This window comes from Bison bison, unplaced genomic scaffold (genome assembly GCF_000754665.1).
Source record: "Bison bison bison isolate TAMUID 2011002044 unplaced genomic scaffold, Bison_UMD1.0 scf7180017864471, whole genome shotgun sequence".
Classification (NCBI taxonomy): domain Eukaryota; kingdom Metazoa; phylum Chordata; class Mammalia; order Artiodactyla; family Bovidae; genus Bison; species Bison bison.
Window position 1 is genome coordinate 37287097 of NW_011495032.1, and position 16980 is coordinate 37304076.

The 16980-nt window shown below is 39.1% G+C and overlaps 1 protein-coding gene across 1 annotated transcript in view; it reads right to left on the minus strand.

Moving 5' to 3' along the window:
• Positions 1-16980, minus strand: part of ABCA12 (ATP-binding cassette, sub-family A (ABC1), member 12) — a 202021-nt gene that overhangs the window by 29102 nt on the left and 155939 nt on the right. The window contains exons 32-38 of the mRNA XM_010861144.1: positions 16436-16672; positions 15888-16035; positions 11735-11987; positions 11056-11142; positions 9862-9958; positions 6015-6142; positions 4460-4547 (exon numbers count right to left, since the gene is read on the minus strand). Of these exons, the coding sequence (XP_010859446.1) occupies positions 4460-4547; positions 6015-6142; positions 9862-9958; positions 11056-11142; positions 11735-11987; positions 15888-16035; positions 16436-16672 (1038 nt within the window). The remainder of the gene's footprint in view (positions 1-4459; positions 4548-6014; positions 6143-9861; positions 9959-11055; positions 11143-11734; positions 11988-15887; positions 16036-16435; positions 16673-16980) is intronic.

Consider the following 16980-nt stretch of genomic DNA (forward strand, 5'->3'; position numbering starts at 1 on the left):
CCAACTCTCACCACATCCATACATGACCACTGGAAAAACCATAGCCTTGACTAGATGGACCTTTGTTGGCAAGGTAATGTCTCTGCTTTTGAATATGCTATCTAGGTTGGTCGTAACTTTCCTTCCAAGGAGTAAGCGTCTTTTAATTTCATGGCTGCAATCACCATCTGCAGTGATTTTGGAGCCCCCCAATTTCCCATGAAGTGATGGGACCAGATGCCATGATCTTCGTTTTCTGAATGTTGAGCTTTAAGCCAACTTTTTCACTCTCCTCTTTCACTTTCATCAAGAGACTTTTTAGTTCCTCTTCACTTTCTGCCATAAGGGTGGTGTCATCTGCATATCTGAGGTTAAAATATTGGTATACCTCAAATCAAGAAAGGCAATTAGTAATTCAAAATTACAAATCTGATTTAGAGAGAAATTATTTAATGTTCAAACTCCCTTATGTAAGAATATTTACTCTATGTGTGGAGAGAGGAAGAAAAGAAACAAGGGGGAGCATTCAAGTCCCTGGCACTACTATTTACATTCTACATGACCTTATAAAAGCCAGCTAAAATATACTCAATAGAATCTATCTCTTAGGGATGTTGTGAGGATGTAAAGGTAGTTGGTATAAAATGTGACACTAGTGCTTCATTTATAAGCCACTAAATGAGCATTTGTTTCTTAACTTCCCACAAGTTTGTACATGTCTCATACTAACAAATGAGAAATATGTTACGACCGATTTAAGATTTAAAGACTACTTGTGATCATATGGGTAATCATACATGTCTGATTCTGTGACTCTAGCTTGTTTCAAATACAAAGCATAGATATAGTCTAGAAGCAAAACATCAACAGAATTGTTTATATCATCAAATTCTGTAAAGTTTCCATGTTTTTTAAAAGCATTGCCTGGTGGCCCAGACAGCAAAGAATCTGCCTGCAATGTAGGAGACCTGGGTTCAACCTCTGGATAAAGAAGATTCCCTGGAGAAGAGAATGGCTACCCACTTGGCTAGAGAATTCCATGGACAGAGATGCCTGGTGGGCTAGAGTCCATGGGGTCAGAAAGAGTTGGACATGACTGAGCGATTAACACACAAGTTCAGTTGAGTTCAGTTGCTCAGTCGTGTCTGACTCTTTGCGACCCCATGAACTGCAGTATGCTAGGCCTCCCTGTCCATCATCAACTCCCAGAGTTAACCCAAACCCAGGTCCATTGAGTCAGTGATGCCATCCAACCATCTCATCCTCTGTCATCCCCTTCTCCTCCTGCCTTCAAACTTTCCCAGCATCAGGGTCTTTTCAAATGAGCTCTTCGCATCAGGTGGCCAAAGTATAGGAGTTTCAGCTCAGCATCAGTCCTTCCAATGAATACCCAGGACTGATCTCCTTCAGAATGGACTGGTTGGATCTCCTTGCAGTCCAATGGACTCTCAGGAGTCTTTTCCAACACCACAGTTCAAAAGCATCAATTCTTCAGCACTCAGCTTTCTTCACAGTCCAACTCTCACCACATCCATACATGACCACTGGAAAAACCATAGCCTTGACTAGATGGATCTTTGTTGACAAAGTAATGTCTCTGATTTTGAATATGCTATCTAGGTTGGTCATAACTTTCCTTCAAAGGAGTAAGCGTCTTTAATTTCATGGCTACAGTCACCACTACAGTGATTTTGTAGCCCCCCAAAATAAAGTCAGACACTGTTTCCACTGTTTCCCCGTCTATTTTCCATGAAGTGATGGGACTGGGTGCCATGATCTTAGTTTTCTGGGTGTTGAGCTTTAAGCCAACATTTTCTGTCTTCTCTTTCACCTTCATCGAGACGCTCTTTAGTTCTTCTTCACTTTCTGCCATAAGGGTGGTGTCATCTGTATATCTGAGATTATTGATATTTCTCCCAGTAATCTTTATTCCAGCCTATGCTTCCTCCAGCCCAGCGTTTCTCACGATGTACTCTGCATATAAGTCAAATAAGCAGGGTTACAATATACAGCCTTGACGTACTCCTTTTCCTATTTAGAACCAGTCTGTTGTTCTATGTCCAGTTTTAACTGTTGCTTCCTGACCTGCATACAGATTTCTCAAGAGGCAGGTCAGGTGGTCTGGTATTCCCATTTCTTTCAGAATTTTCCACAGTTTATTGTGATCCACACGGTCAAAGGCTTTAGCGTAGTTAATAAAGTAGAAATAGATGTTTTTCTGGAACTCTCTTGCTTTTTGATGATCCAGCAGATGTTGGCAATTTGATCTCTTATTCCTCTGCCTTTTCTAAAACCAGCTTGAGCATCTTGAAGTTCACGGTTCACGTATTGCTGAAGCCTGGCTTGGAGAATTTTAAGCATTTCTTTACTAGCGTGTGAGATGAGTGCAATTGTCTGGTAGTTTGAGCATTCTTTGGCATTGCCTTTCTTTGGGATTGGAATGAAAACTGACCTTTTCCAGTCCTGTGGCCACTGCTGCGTTTTCCAAATTTGCTGGCATATTGAGCGCAGCACTTTCACAGCATCATCTTTCAGGATTTGAAATAGCTCAACTGGAGTTCTATCACCTCCAATAGCTTTGTTCATAGTGATACTTCCTAAGGCCCATTTGACTTCACATTCCAGGATGTCTAGCTTTAGGTGAGTGATCACACCTTTGTGATTATCCAGGTCGTGAAGATCTTTTTTGTATAGTTCTTCTGTGTATTCTTGCCACCTCTTCTGAATATCTTCTGCTTCTTGTAGGTCCCTACCATTTCTGTCCTTTATTGTGCCCATCTTTGCATGAAATGTTCCCTTGGTATCTCTAATTTTCTTGAAGAGACCTCTAATCTTTCCCATTCTATTGTTTTCCTCTATTTCTTTGCATTGATCGCTGAGGAAGGCTTTCTTATCTCTCCTTGCTATTCTTTGGAACTCTGCATTCAAATGGGTATATCTTTCCTATTCTCCTTTGCTTTTCACTTCCCTTCTTTTCACAGCTATTTGTAAGGCCTCCCCAGACAGCCATTTTGCTTTTTTGCATTTCTTTTTCTTGGGGATGGTCTTATTTCCTGTCTCCTATACAATGTCACGAACCTTCGTCCATAGTTTATCAGACATTCTGTCTATCAGATCTTAAATCTATTTCTCACTTCCACTGTATAGGTCTTCATAGAAGAGTTCAACTTTAGCATCTTCAGTGTTACTGGTCGGGGCATAGACTTGGATTACTGTGATATTGAATGGTTTGCCTTGGAAACGAACAGAGATCATTCTGTCATTTTTGACATTGCATCCAAGTACTGCATTTGGGACTTTTTTGTTGACTATGATGGCTACTCCATTTCTTCTAAGGGATTCCTGCCCACAGTAGTAAATATAATGGTCATCTGAGTTAGATTCACCCATTGCCGTCCATCTTAGTTTGCTGATTCCTAGAATGTCCATGTTCTCTCTTGCCATCTCCTGTTTGACCACTTCCAATTTGCCTTGATTCATGGACCTAATATTGCGGGTTCCTATTCAATATTGCTCTTTACGTAGTTGAACTATTCTATGGAAATGAGTTCATTCATTTCCATGGCTGAGAGTTCTATTGAATGAGTATATAACAATTTATTTATTTATTCTACTGTGCATGGACATTTGGGGTTGCATTTTCAGCTAATATGAGATATCCTACTATGTGCATTTTTGTTAGATCATGGCATGACTTTATTTTTTGGGCTCCAAAATCACTGCAGTGGTGACTGCAGCCATGAAATTAAAATACGCTTACTCCTTGGAAGGAAAGTTATGACCAACTTAGACAGCATATTGAAAAGCAGAGACATTACTTTGCCAACAAAGGTCCGTCTAGTCAAGGCTATGGTTTTTCCAGTGGTCATGTATGGATGTGAGAGTTGGACTGTGAAGAAAGCTGAGCGCCAAAGAATTGATGCTTTTGAACTGTGGTGTTGGAGAAGACTTTTGAGAGTCCCTTGGACTGCAAGGAGATCCAACCAGTCCATCCTAAAGTTAATCAGTCCTGAATATTCATTGGAAGCACTGATACTGAAGCTGAAACTCCAATATTTTGACTACCTGATGAGAAGAGACTTTGAAAAGACCTGATGCTGGGAAAGATGGATAGCAGAAGGCGAAAGGGACAACAGGGGATGAGATGACTGGATGGCATTACCAACTCAATGGACATAAGTTTGAGTAAACTCTGGGAGTTGGTGATGGACAGGGAGTCCTGGCATGCTGCAATCCATGGGGTCACAAATAGTCGGACATGACTGAGCAACTGAACTGAACTGAACCAGGTACTTGTGTATACACGCTTCTTTAGGTTAAATACTTAAGATTGGAACCACTGTATTATGGAGTATACATTATTCCAAATGATTTTCAAATCAACTGACTCATGTTCTATTTTCAACTCATGAAAATGCTTGAACATTTAAAGTTCATATTCTCATTTGTATGATATCCCAAAAGAATGATCACAATTTACCTTGGCAAGCGTTCTATTAGCTGGAACAGTCGTTACATCAAAAAGAAGGTCTTTAGTCAAAGGCAGTCCCAAACTCCAACCTCCATATCTACATGGAAAAATTGATATTTGTTTTAATGAGAAAATATTCATAAATAAATCTAAAATGTTTAACTAAAAGCTCATTTTTTTCTTTCCACTAAGTACACATTATAGTATGAAATAAATACAACCTGACAAATATTTTACAGTTTTATAGATTTCTTTTATCATATTTTTGTCTAAAGTGCACATTATAACTAGAAATTCATGGACTCTTAAAAATAAAAAGTGGATTTAAAAAATTCAAATAGAAATTTTAAGGAAAGGTTAGTTTAAATATTGACCAAATTAAAAATGGGTTAAATAAATAAATAAGAATGAATTAAATACTAAATACTAAATAATATTTTAGTAGTTATACTAAAATAATTTTCTTGTGACTATTACTGTAAATGTGATGCTGCAGAGCTATATTTTTGATGTGCAAAGAACACTACAGGATATTCTTCACATTTTTTTTAAAAGTAGGTTTTAGAATGGTTTGTTTATAATAAACCTCATTTTGTTGAAAATATTTAATGTATATTCAAGTGTACTTGCCACCTTTCTCTCCTAGCTTTATTAAGCTATAATTGACAGATTAAAAGTGTATATATTTAAGGCATACAATGTTTTAATATATGTATATGTTGTGAAATAATCCCCACAATCAAGCTAATTAACATATCCATTATCTCACATAGTTACCATTTTCTTGTATATATTGAGAATTCTTAAGGTCTACCCACTTAACAAACTTCATGTAATAATCTGTATTCTTAACTAGAATTGCTGTACTTAGACATCCAGAATGTATTCACCTTGCTTTACTGAAACTTTGTACCCTTTGATCAAAATTTTCCCACCTCACCTTCCCCCAGACCCTAATAACCCCTGTTCTACTCTTCTGTTTCTATGCATTTGACTGTTTTGGATTCCCTATAAAAGTGAAATCCTGCAGTATTTGTCTCTGTTATTTCACTCAGTATAGTGTCTTCCAGTCCATCCACGTTGTTGCGAATGTAAGCCTGCCACACTTGCATCTACGGCAAATGTTCAGGTGGCTCAGGAACGAGCCTGCGAACTTGCTCTACAAGAACACATTTCATTCACATGCAGGTATCATACTCCAAGGTCTGAGATGTTCAAGTTGGAACTAAGGACAACTGTCACCAAAAGTCACGCCTTAGAACTCTCTGAGTTTGCACAGTCCAGTCAACTTGTTTTTTGCTTTGAGAAAAAAATATGTACAAAGTTAACAATACATTTTTGAATCCCAAAACAATGCTTTACAATGTGCTCAAATAAATCTTAATTTAGTTATTAAATTAATTTACTTAAATTTTAATATGTAAGGATGTTTAGATAAAACAGAATTTACCCACATAAATAATCAATAGAAATTTGCATTTTATTGTCACAAATTCAAGACAGTTAACTTAAAATTAGAAAACAAGATATTTTAAATTTTTTATAAAGTTTTTATTTTTTTTACCTTTTTTGTGTAAACTCATTAGCAGTTGATATAAGATAATTTTCCAAGTGGTGCCCAGTGAGGTTATAAATTACTTGGGAAGAATAAGTTCTTCTATGAGGTGGTGAATAGTTAAATTTAGGACATTCCTGAAAAATAAGGTTAAAAAAGTTCATTTGGGACAATGCTGTACAAATTAAATAGACAATGTCAAGAAGCTTCAGTCTCATGATTTGTCTATATGTGCAACTGGTAGAGTGTGATAAGGGTGTCTTCTGCCTCTAAACATCTGTGAAAATGAAGTCATCTTGCCTTTGCCAAGAAATAACACAAAGTTATTATTTATATAGACCACATACTTTGTTTAAGACTTGCTTAAAGCCAAAAAAGAACACAAGTTAACCAATGTTAGATATTTTTTCACTGTACTGACAAGCTTGATATGTCAAGCTTGATATGTTTAGAGAACAACATTAAATTTATGATGACTCAAAATTCTCTCAGTTATTCACAGGGAAGAAAAAAGTATCTGCCCCAAATTGAAAAGATAATATTAACAGAGATAAGTTCTCAGGGATGGACAACAGTGGATGAAAGAAGAAGAAAGAAAAGTCGCTCAGTCATGTCCGACTCTTTGCGACCCCATGGACTGTAGCCTACCAGGCTCCTCCCTCCATGGGATTCTTCAGGCAAGAATACTGGAGTGGGTTGCCATTTCCTTCTCCAGGGAATCTTCCCAACCCAGGGATTGAACCCGGGTTTTCCACTTTGTAGGCAGATACTTTTCTGCCTGAGCTACCAGGGAAGTCAAGTATATATTATATTAGTTTTAAGGGACTAAACCTAGGTTTCAGATTTCAATTTTACCCATATCTAAATCTAATTTATATATATGTCTTATATACATGTTGCTTATTCATATATAAGTTGCAGACATAGTACAGAGAGTTCCTGTATGCCTGTCGCCCAGTTTTCCCCATTGTTAGCATCTTATGTTACCATCAAAATTCAGTGCCTGGGTCCATTACTATTAACCAACCTCAGAGCTTAGTTTAAACCCCTTATTTATAAGTTTTTAGCTTTCTGCACTTCCTGACTTCTTACTTTCTATCAGAGTGTATCATGCTTCGCTGCTTAAACTTTAGTTTGGGAAAAACCTAGCACTTTTCCAGTTTTTCCTCCATCTTCCACATAGTGTCTCAGAGCTGAGACTAGTACCACATGTGTGGATCAAGAGCTTGCTCTAAAAAAAGAACGCTGAATTTTACCTTGCATCAAGTTATAAAATGTGAAGATCACATTCTATAATGCCTCTGGTTTCATAAAAAGAGATATGTATGAATGTAATTTTTAGCTTTAATTTTTTATTGAATTATACATACAGAAAAGCATATATATATATATAAGGATACTGTATGATAAATTTTGACAAACTGAAAACACCCTTGAACCAGCAACTGGATCAGAAAACAAAACAATGCTAGGACCCTAGGAGCCCCCCTCATCATGTTTCCTTTCAACCCTAGCACTCCCCAAGTAACCAGCACAGAAGAGTTTTGTCCGTTTTTATATTTTATACAAATGTAATTGTATCATATGTACTTTCTCACGTCTGGACTTTTTTTCACTCATCATTTATTTGTGAGAATATGATGTGTGTAGTTGTAGATCAAATAGAGGAAAACAATAGAATGGGAAAGACTAGAGACCTCTTCAAGAAAATCAGAGAAACCAAGGGAACGTTTCATCCAAAGATGGGCACAATAAAGGACAGAAATGATATGGACATAAAAGAAGCAGAAGATACTAAAAAGAGGTGACAAGAACATACAGAAGAACTGTACAAAAAGGGTCATGGCATTTAGTACCATCATTTCATGGCAAATAGATGCAGAAAAATTGGAAACAGTGGCAGACTGTTTTCTTGGGCTCCAAAATCACTGCAGATGGCTACCACAGCCATGAAATTAAAAGATGCTTGCTCCTTGGAAGAAAAGCTATGACAAACATAGACAGAATATTCGAAAGCAGAGACATCGCTTTGCTGATGAAGGTCGTTATAGTCAAAAGCTATGGTTTTTCCATAAAGAAGGCTGAGCACTGAAGAACTGATGCTTTCAAACTGTGGAGATGGATAAAACTCTTGAGAGTCCCTTGGACTGCAAGGAGATCAAACCAGTCAGTCCTAAAAGAAATCAGTCCTGAATATTCATTGGAAGGGCTGATGCTGAAGCTGTAGCTCCAATACTTTGGTGACCTGATCTGAAGAGCTGACTCACTGGAAAAGACCCTGGTGCTGGGAAAGATTGAGGGCAGAAGGAGAAGGGGATGACAGAAGATGAGATGGTTGGATGGCATCACTGACTCAATGGACATGAGTTTGGGTAAACTCCGGGAGTTGGTTATGAATAGGGAGGCATCCATGGGGTTGCAAAGAGTCAGACATGACTGAACGACTGAACTGAACTGAAGTGATTCTACTGTTGCTGGGAATTTGGGAGGCTATTACAAATATTATTACTATAAGTATCCCAGTATATGTCTCTCGGTGAACTAGCACTTCTGATGTGTATATAATAGGAATGGAATTGGTGAGTCCATAGGGTATGTATATCATCAGCATTAGTAGATACTATCAATGCTTTTAGAAGTTGTTTACATAAATTTGGATTCCCATCAGCAGACTATTAAGTTGAAAAAATTTTAATCTACTTTTTTAAAAAATTAAAATCTATCCAGATTCTATTTTTAAATACTAAGTTAGTAGACTTTTACTATGAACTAAAGAAAACACACAAAGAATTAGTTAGGTTAGATGAGAGATTAGAAAACACTTTGAGAGCTGGGTAAGAATAATACTTATAATGCAAGGATTTCAAAAAATGCTTGCTGGATTCTAGTTTTTATTGTTAGTAACTGTCTTACATGAGACCACAAAAAATGGTTGCATTTACTGAAAACATCTTTATTCTAAAATAGTGTACCAAGACAGTATAAGGTGTAATCATATGGCACTTTGAAGAAAATATTGCTAGATTCCTCCCCATGGGGAAGTGTTGATAACATGGTGACTCTCGGAAACTAACAGTGACCTCCTTTCTTCAGCAATCTTTAATTTCTTAAAAGTTAACTGAATTGATGGACCTAGGGCTTCCCTGGTGGTTCAGTCAGTAAAGAATCCGCCTGTAATGCAGGAGACCTGGGTTCGATCCCTGGGTTGGGAAGGTGCCCTGGAAGAGGGGATGGCAGCCCACTCTAGTATTCCTGCCTGGAGAATGCCCATGGACAGAGGAGGCTGGCAGGCTGCAGTTGATGGGGTTGCAAAGAGTCGGACATGACTGAGCAACTAAGCACAGAAAACAAAAGTGTGTTTCTATAGAATACAGACAGGGTGTTGGTTGGAAAATCTTTAATGTTTCTTTCAGGACATGAATTATTCTCGCATCCTGGAGGTGTTGCTTGGAGGCATACCGAGTTCTGTTCTGGACTTAAACACTACTAACTTCCCAGCTGACCACTATGATAGCAATCTCACTGTGCTTTCAAATATTACGCTATGGAGGCATTTTGTTGTGTGAAACACAGAGCTTGCTGGTTACAACTGAACTGAGCCCCCAAACTCACTTTTAGTCAGTTTCCACAAAGACTGTCATAGAATTACCTACCCCAGGAAGTTTGTCCTAAGATGGATTTAAAACAGTGACCTGAAGTTCAGTGTTTCTGAGCTGTCCGGATCCACACCACTGAGCTACTAGCTTCTATGAAATGAAACTATATCCACTCTTTGGTAACCTAGAAAGATCTTTCAAGCTTTGACATTTATTCCTTTTTTTTTTTTTTACTTCACTGAAAGTGAATTCCATCTTACCTGGGTGTTTTCTGAGCAGGAGCAAACGCCAAAATTAGTGATAGGTTCTTCTCCACTGCTGTCCCATTTTCCCAGACTGTTTTTGTTTAAACACCTCCTGCAAGTAAGAATAATTTTAAAGTGAGGTGTGTGTATATTCTCGTGTTTATGTATAAGCGGGTATTTGATATTGAATTCAGGTATAGTTCTCAGTTCAATTTACCGATTTTTCACAACTTGAAAATACATTGCACTACCATTTCCAAGTGATCTGACATCTGATGGGGGAATGAGGGACAGCACTTAACGATTAAGCAGTGCTGAGACCAAAGCTCATTGCCTCAATGTGGCAGGGTGGAACTTCTTGATCCCTTTATTTTCTTTGCTCTTTTCATCCTCTCCTCTGAAGAGAAAGGGATTTTTAGAAAAATAATGCACTAATGTCAAGTTTGCACGTGTCATGTACTATCTTCGAAGTTTGAATTTTTGTTACTGTTCAGTTACTACATCATTTTGAATAAGCAACACTGCTGCTGCTGCTAAGTCACTTCAGTCGTGTCTGACTCTGTGCGACCCCATAGATGGCAGCCCACCAGGCTCCCCATCCCTGGGATTCTCCAGGCCAGAACACTGGAGTGGGTTGCCATTTCCTTCTCCAATGCATGCCAGTGAAAAGTGAAAGTGAAGTCACTCAGTTGTGTCTGACTCTTAGCGACCCCATGGACTGCAGCCCACCGGGCTCCCCCATCCATGGGATTTTCCAGGCAAGAGTACTGGAGTGGGCTGCCATTGCAACACTATATAGTGCAAAAGTCTGGGGACTGGAGTTAGAAGACATGGGTCTTGGCTTTAGCTACACAACCTACTCTCTAGATTTCTTTTGACAAGTATCCTAGTTCACACGAGCCTCAGTTTCTTCATCTTAAAAATGAGATTAACAATTCACAGGGTGGTTGTGATTGTTTAATGAAAATATGTATACAAACAAACTTTACAAGTTAGAAAGCACCTCTTACTATTTCAGTATAGCATCACCACGGAATGAACTAAAGGCGATAGATAAAGTCTTAAAAGATAGACTTCAATCAGAGGGCTGACCTCCTCACTCAAACAACGCACATTGACCCATCCACACTCTTCCACATACATGAACACACATGCATGCATGTGCACACACACTGGAATGCTGGGGAAAAAAAAAAAAGAACTACTTACGGATCACTGATATTCAAACACATGTTGTCAATGCCAGGGAAGCTCCACATTGCTGAGACCAGGTCTTTTGTGCTTGGGTGATAATTTCTATAATATTAAAGGACAGAAACAAATTCATGTTTCCTTCACTAGAGTTCCATATTAAACTCATGCTCATGAATAATTCGAAGAAATGACATATGCTGTGTACAGGACTATTTTCTTAAAAATCTAAGAGAGATGTAGACTCAGAAAGAAGGTCACACAAAAAATAAGCACATGTCTCTATTTGGCTGTCTTATTATTTTCCTGTCACATGCATTTAGTGATCACCTATTGCATATATAACATTATATTATACACAATTCTGATACTGTTATTCTGTATTTAATAAAAAGTTATTTGCCATGTATTACAACAGATTGAGAAGCCATACCTAATCTGGTTTTCCTGATTAAATATTCATTAAAAATAAAAATCTACCTTAACTTTATTTTTAGACAAATACAAAAACTCTTACAGTTGTTTGCTGGTGAGGGAAGTGTCATGTGATAAATCAAACTGTATATTCCTTTGGCAGGATCAGGAATTGTGGCTCCTGAGTTCTTTATTCTTCAGCATTTTATGACATTCATTCAGCCACAATGCACCTCTGGAGGCATTGGGAAAATGTTGTTTCAGTTAAAGGGAAGACACTTACGCATAGAATGTTGTCTGTTCCGAGGTACCATAAAGAGATGGGGTGATTTCGAGCTCTGGATAACTGCTGCTGGAACTTCTCAGCGTGCCGAGGCCCATGGCAGTTGTTACAAAGACAATGGGGAGAATAACCTGTGCTATGAAGCCCTTCCAGTTCCGGCGGGTGTGATGGAACCTCTTAATGAGAATAGCCATAATCTTCTTCAATAACAGTTCAAAACCAACCGATCTCTCTCCTCTGGTCAGGATTTTGTCTGATTTTAAAAAAGAGAGAGAGATTTAACCTGGTTATGGGGAATCTTGATAAATCAAGAAATAAAGTAACTTCAAAGACCATGGATCCTGCTTATTTAACTTATATGCAGAGTACATCATGAGAAACACTGGGCTAGAAGAAGCACAAGCTGGAATCAAGATTGCCGGGAGAAATATCAATAACCTCAGATATGCAGATGAACCACCCTTATGACAGAAAGTGAAGAGGAGCTAAAAAGCATCTTGATGAAAGTGAAAGTGGAGAGTGAAAAAGTTGGCTTAAAGCTCAACATTCAGAAAACGAAGATCATGGCATCTGGTCCCATCACTTCATGGGAAATAGATGGGGAAACAGTGGAAACAGTGTCATTTTATTTTGTGGGGCTCTGAAATCACTGCAGATGGTGATTGCAGCCATGAAATTAAAAGACGCTTACTCCTTGGAAGGAAAGTTATGACCAACCTAGATAGTATATTCAAAAGCAGAGACATTACTTTGCCAACAAAGGTCTGTCTATTCAAGGCTATGGTTTTCCGGTGGTCTTGTATGGATGTGAGAGTTGGACTGTGAAGAAAGCTGAGCACCGAAGAATTGATGCTTTTGAACTGTGGTGTTGGAGAAGACTCTTGAGAGTCCCTTGGACTGCAAGAAGATCCAACCAGTCCATCCTAAAGGAGACCAGCCCTGGGTGTTCATTGGAAGGACTGATGCTGAAGCTGAAACTCCAATACTTTGGCCACCTCATGTGAAGACTTGACTCATTGGAAAAGACTCTGATGCTGGGAGGGATTGGGGGCAGGAGAAGAAGGGGACAACAGAGGATGAGATGACTGGATGGCATCACCAACTCGATGCACATGAGTTTGGGTGAACTCTGGGAGTTGGTGATGGACAGGGAGGCCTGGTGTGCTGCGATTCATGGAGTCACACAGAGTTGGACACGACTGAGCGACTGAACTGATGCACTGAACTAAAGACTATGGATGAATGGTGTAATGTGACACAGTAGGAAAAGCTGATATCTTAAAGATTTGGATTTGAGGTTCAGCTCTTCACTGATTGGGCTTCCCTGGTGGCTCAGACAGCAAAGAATCTGCTTGCAATGCAGAAGACCTGGGTTCAATCCCTGGGTCAGGAAGATTCCCTGGAGAAGGGAATGGCAATTCACCCCAGTATTCTTGCCTGGAGAATTCCATGAATAGATAAGCCTGGTGGGCTACAGTCCATGGGGTCACAAACAGTTGGACATGACTGAGTAACTAACACTTTCACTTTCTTCATTGATCAGCTATGGGCCTGAGTCTCTCCATCTTAAGAAGCATATGTAAAAGTTCTTTGAAAATTATAAATTACTATACACAAAATATTCTTTGTCATATACATAGTAATTTTAATGTCAAAGTGAGACATCTAGAATTTTATAAGTGAATATTGTCCCCAGTCTCCTAAAGTCTCAGTGCAGAATCAATATGTATTACTGACTACTAATATTCAAGAGGTAGCTTCTATCAGGAGATTGGACTCAAATAAAATGAACAAGAGAGCAAAACATCAGTCTAGTATAACTCATCCCTGTTGTCGGTAACTTGGTGACGGTAAGTCTAATTGGCTCTCATTATGGGGCCCAATCAGAGAAGGCGATGGCACCCCACTCCAGTACTCCTGCCTGGAAAATCCCATGGACAGAGGAGCTGGGTGGGCTGCAGTCCATGGGGTCGCTAAGAGTTGAACATGACTGAGCGACTTCACTTTCACTTTTCACTTTCATGCATTGGAGAAGGAAATGGCAACCCACTCTGGTGTTCTTGCCTGGAGAATCCCAGGGATGGGGGAGCCTGGTGGGCTGCCGTCTATGGGGTCACACAGAGTCGGACATGACTGAAGCAACTTAGCAGCAGCAGCAGCAGCATGGGGCCCGATGAAGTCACCTTAAACGTAGGAAAAGGAAAATGCTCTCCTCCAAAGTACAATTCTAGTTCAAGTACTTATTTGTTGCATTCTTTTTAGAAATCTGGACTGACAATATGGCGTTTTAAAACTCCATTTTTACCACTTTAGTCACAGAAAAGATCTCATTGGAAAAAATGAGATCCTCCCTCCTCTCCAACAAGCCTACCCCACTCCCATGTCTTCTGAGAGTGAGAGCCACACAGCAGTGGAGGTCATAAACGGTGGCTTGGGTTTTTCAGGTGGCTCAGGGGTAAACAATATACCTGCCAATGCAGGAGTTGGGAGAGACACAGGTTCAGTCCCTGGGTTGGGAATATGCCCTGGAGAATGAAATGGCAATCTACTCCAGTATTCTTGACTAGAGAATCCCACGGATAGAGGAGTCTGGCAGGCTAAAGTCCATGGGGTTGCAAGAGTCGGGACACAACTTAGTGACTGAGAATGCATGTCTCAGTAGTGCTCATACAACAAGTAATTTCAGCAGCCCCTCTAAAAATAGTTTCAAATATGACATTTCTTCTGAAGGTCTGCCACCAAGCATTCCTTTACATGTGATAAAATGACAGTATTTGTCAACTCTGTGGATATTTTTAATCCTCCATCACAAATTATGCGGCACAAAAATCATGATCTTCATTTAGCTGATAAGAAAAAATACAACGCTGCTTAATTTAAAATGAATTCCAATTAAATCGAGTGAACAAGTTTAAATGAGAACTCATATCTCTGCAAAGGGGAATTGCAGAAGGAGCTAAATATTGTAAGTTAATTAGTATGCTTTTCTGTTTCTTGAGAAATTACATGTCGATGACTTACAGGTGTATCAAATGGAGCAAATATGTGCTTTCTAAATGATAATGTCAAGGAGGGGAACATTCTGACTGAAGAATAGTTTCAAATTATGAGACAAATGCAGAGGCAAATGCATAACATTTGCTTCCTGAAGCAGCTGACCCCGCTCTAAGTCCTCAATTCCATAGTCTCAGCAATGATATTTCCAAAAGGTGACATCTGAGGAATCTAGCAGAGGACAAATGAGACTCCCAAGTTCCAGAGTTATACAAACACCAGAGATTATATTTTCTGATTTTAGAGTCAAGCAAATGTTTAATCATAAGTTCTATTCCTAGAGATTTTTCCCAATTTAAGCAAACTCTTGAAATGACTACTCCATAATTTACACATGGTTTTACTATATGCTTCCTTAAGTAAATAGTATTTCCAAAGGCATAAACTAACTGTCAGAGTATAAGACAGGATAAAAGCTATTTTCAAAAGAGCCCAATTCCTCAAAGCTGTGACAAGTAACAGCATTTCCCAAACATATCTTGTGTGAAGACTTGGAGGTGGGGGGGAACCTATTATTATAGATTCTTCACTGTTAAGTCCGACTTCATGAATTCAGTGCATGCTCAGATGCTTCAGTCATTTAGACTCTTTGCGACCCATGGACTGTAGCTTGCCAGGCTCCTCTGTCCATGGGATTCTCCAGGCAAGAATACTGGAGTGGGTTGCCATGCCCTCTTCCAGGAGATCTTCCCGACACAGGGATCGAAACTCCATCTCATATGTCTCCTGCGTTGGCGGGTGGGTTCTTTACCACTATTGCCACCTGGGAAGCCCTGTTGGACACCATCAATTATATGAAGTATTGAACTTATTGGACACAACTAGTTGGAATAAGTCATATCCTGAAAATGATTCCTCATAGCTAGACAGGATACACATCACTACCCTAACAAGGAAGTTCATGTTCTTCAAAATATTTTTGCAATAGGGAATTCAATTTGGTTTGATAAATATTTTGTATATAAAAATAAAGGTTATATTTCTTTAGTCTTTTTAAATTTAGAAAGTATAAAGTTGAATTAAAAAATCTGTCCTGTGATTTTCTCATTTATGCTGTTCATTGGAATTAAGCAAAATGTGTACATTAGATTTATTTTACCATCTCTGTCTGTGAAATTGCTGCTGCTCACAGATAAATCATCAGGGGTTGAGATGCCATTGGTACTGGAACTTCCGATTTTCTTTGTTGTTAAGTGCTCAAGACTCCTATTATTTTTTTGTGACTCTTTAGTCAAGTTCAGAAAGACCTAGAAAGAGAAGCAGGAACACTTCATTAGCATAAAACATGTATGTGTTTTCTAGCTTTTAAGCTCAATTTTTATTTTAAATTTTTGTCACATTTATTGAGACTTTAAAGGAACATATTCATAGTAAAAGATATGTTTTCTCTAAGTGAAGCAACATGCTTGTTCTCAGAAGTCAGTCTTACATAAGTATGGTACTGAGATAATTTTAAGATTTTCTGATTTGGTAAAATGTTTGTTTATAATTTTTATATAATCAAAACTATCTTTATTTTTGTTTCCCTTTACTTCTTAAAACATTCATTACAAATTTTTTTTTCTTTTTAAAAAGAACTGTTTATATTTATTCTAGGGGAACAGCAAGTTAATCAGCCTCAAGCAAAAAGGAAATGTCCAGGTGTACCTCTTCCACGGTGGTATCTGAAATGCCATAGCACCCAATGTTGAGGTCACCCAGGCCACTGTCCAGGGCTCTCAGGAGTGAAAGATAGGCCCCTGAAACTTTGGTGCTAAATGGAGGAAGCACGTAGACAAGTTCTCCCCCGATGTCCTCCTTGAGGTAGGCGTCAGGGAGATGTGACTGGATCATTGCCGTCACAGCTGTGGTGTCACACACTGTACTTGCATTTAGATTTGGACTCTAGAGACGAGAAGAGAAGTTAAACACTCCCTTGTCTTCACATTGTAGGGCCCAAGGGCCCCAGTCAGAGGGTGGCGAGTTCTTTTAGGCCAGTACAGACCTGTGCCAGGGAGTATATCACTTCTCTCTTGCTCCCTGTCCCACTGGGGGTCCCTATGGTTGTCTGTCAGTCACTATTCTAGGGCTTGTCTCCCACCTCACCCTGTCCCTTCTCCAGCCTCCTTGCTCACCTCCTCTCTCTCTCTCACCCCAGAAACAACAAACGTTCGGTTATTCAATGCTTCAGGCTCAGGAGCGCTCCCTCCTTA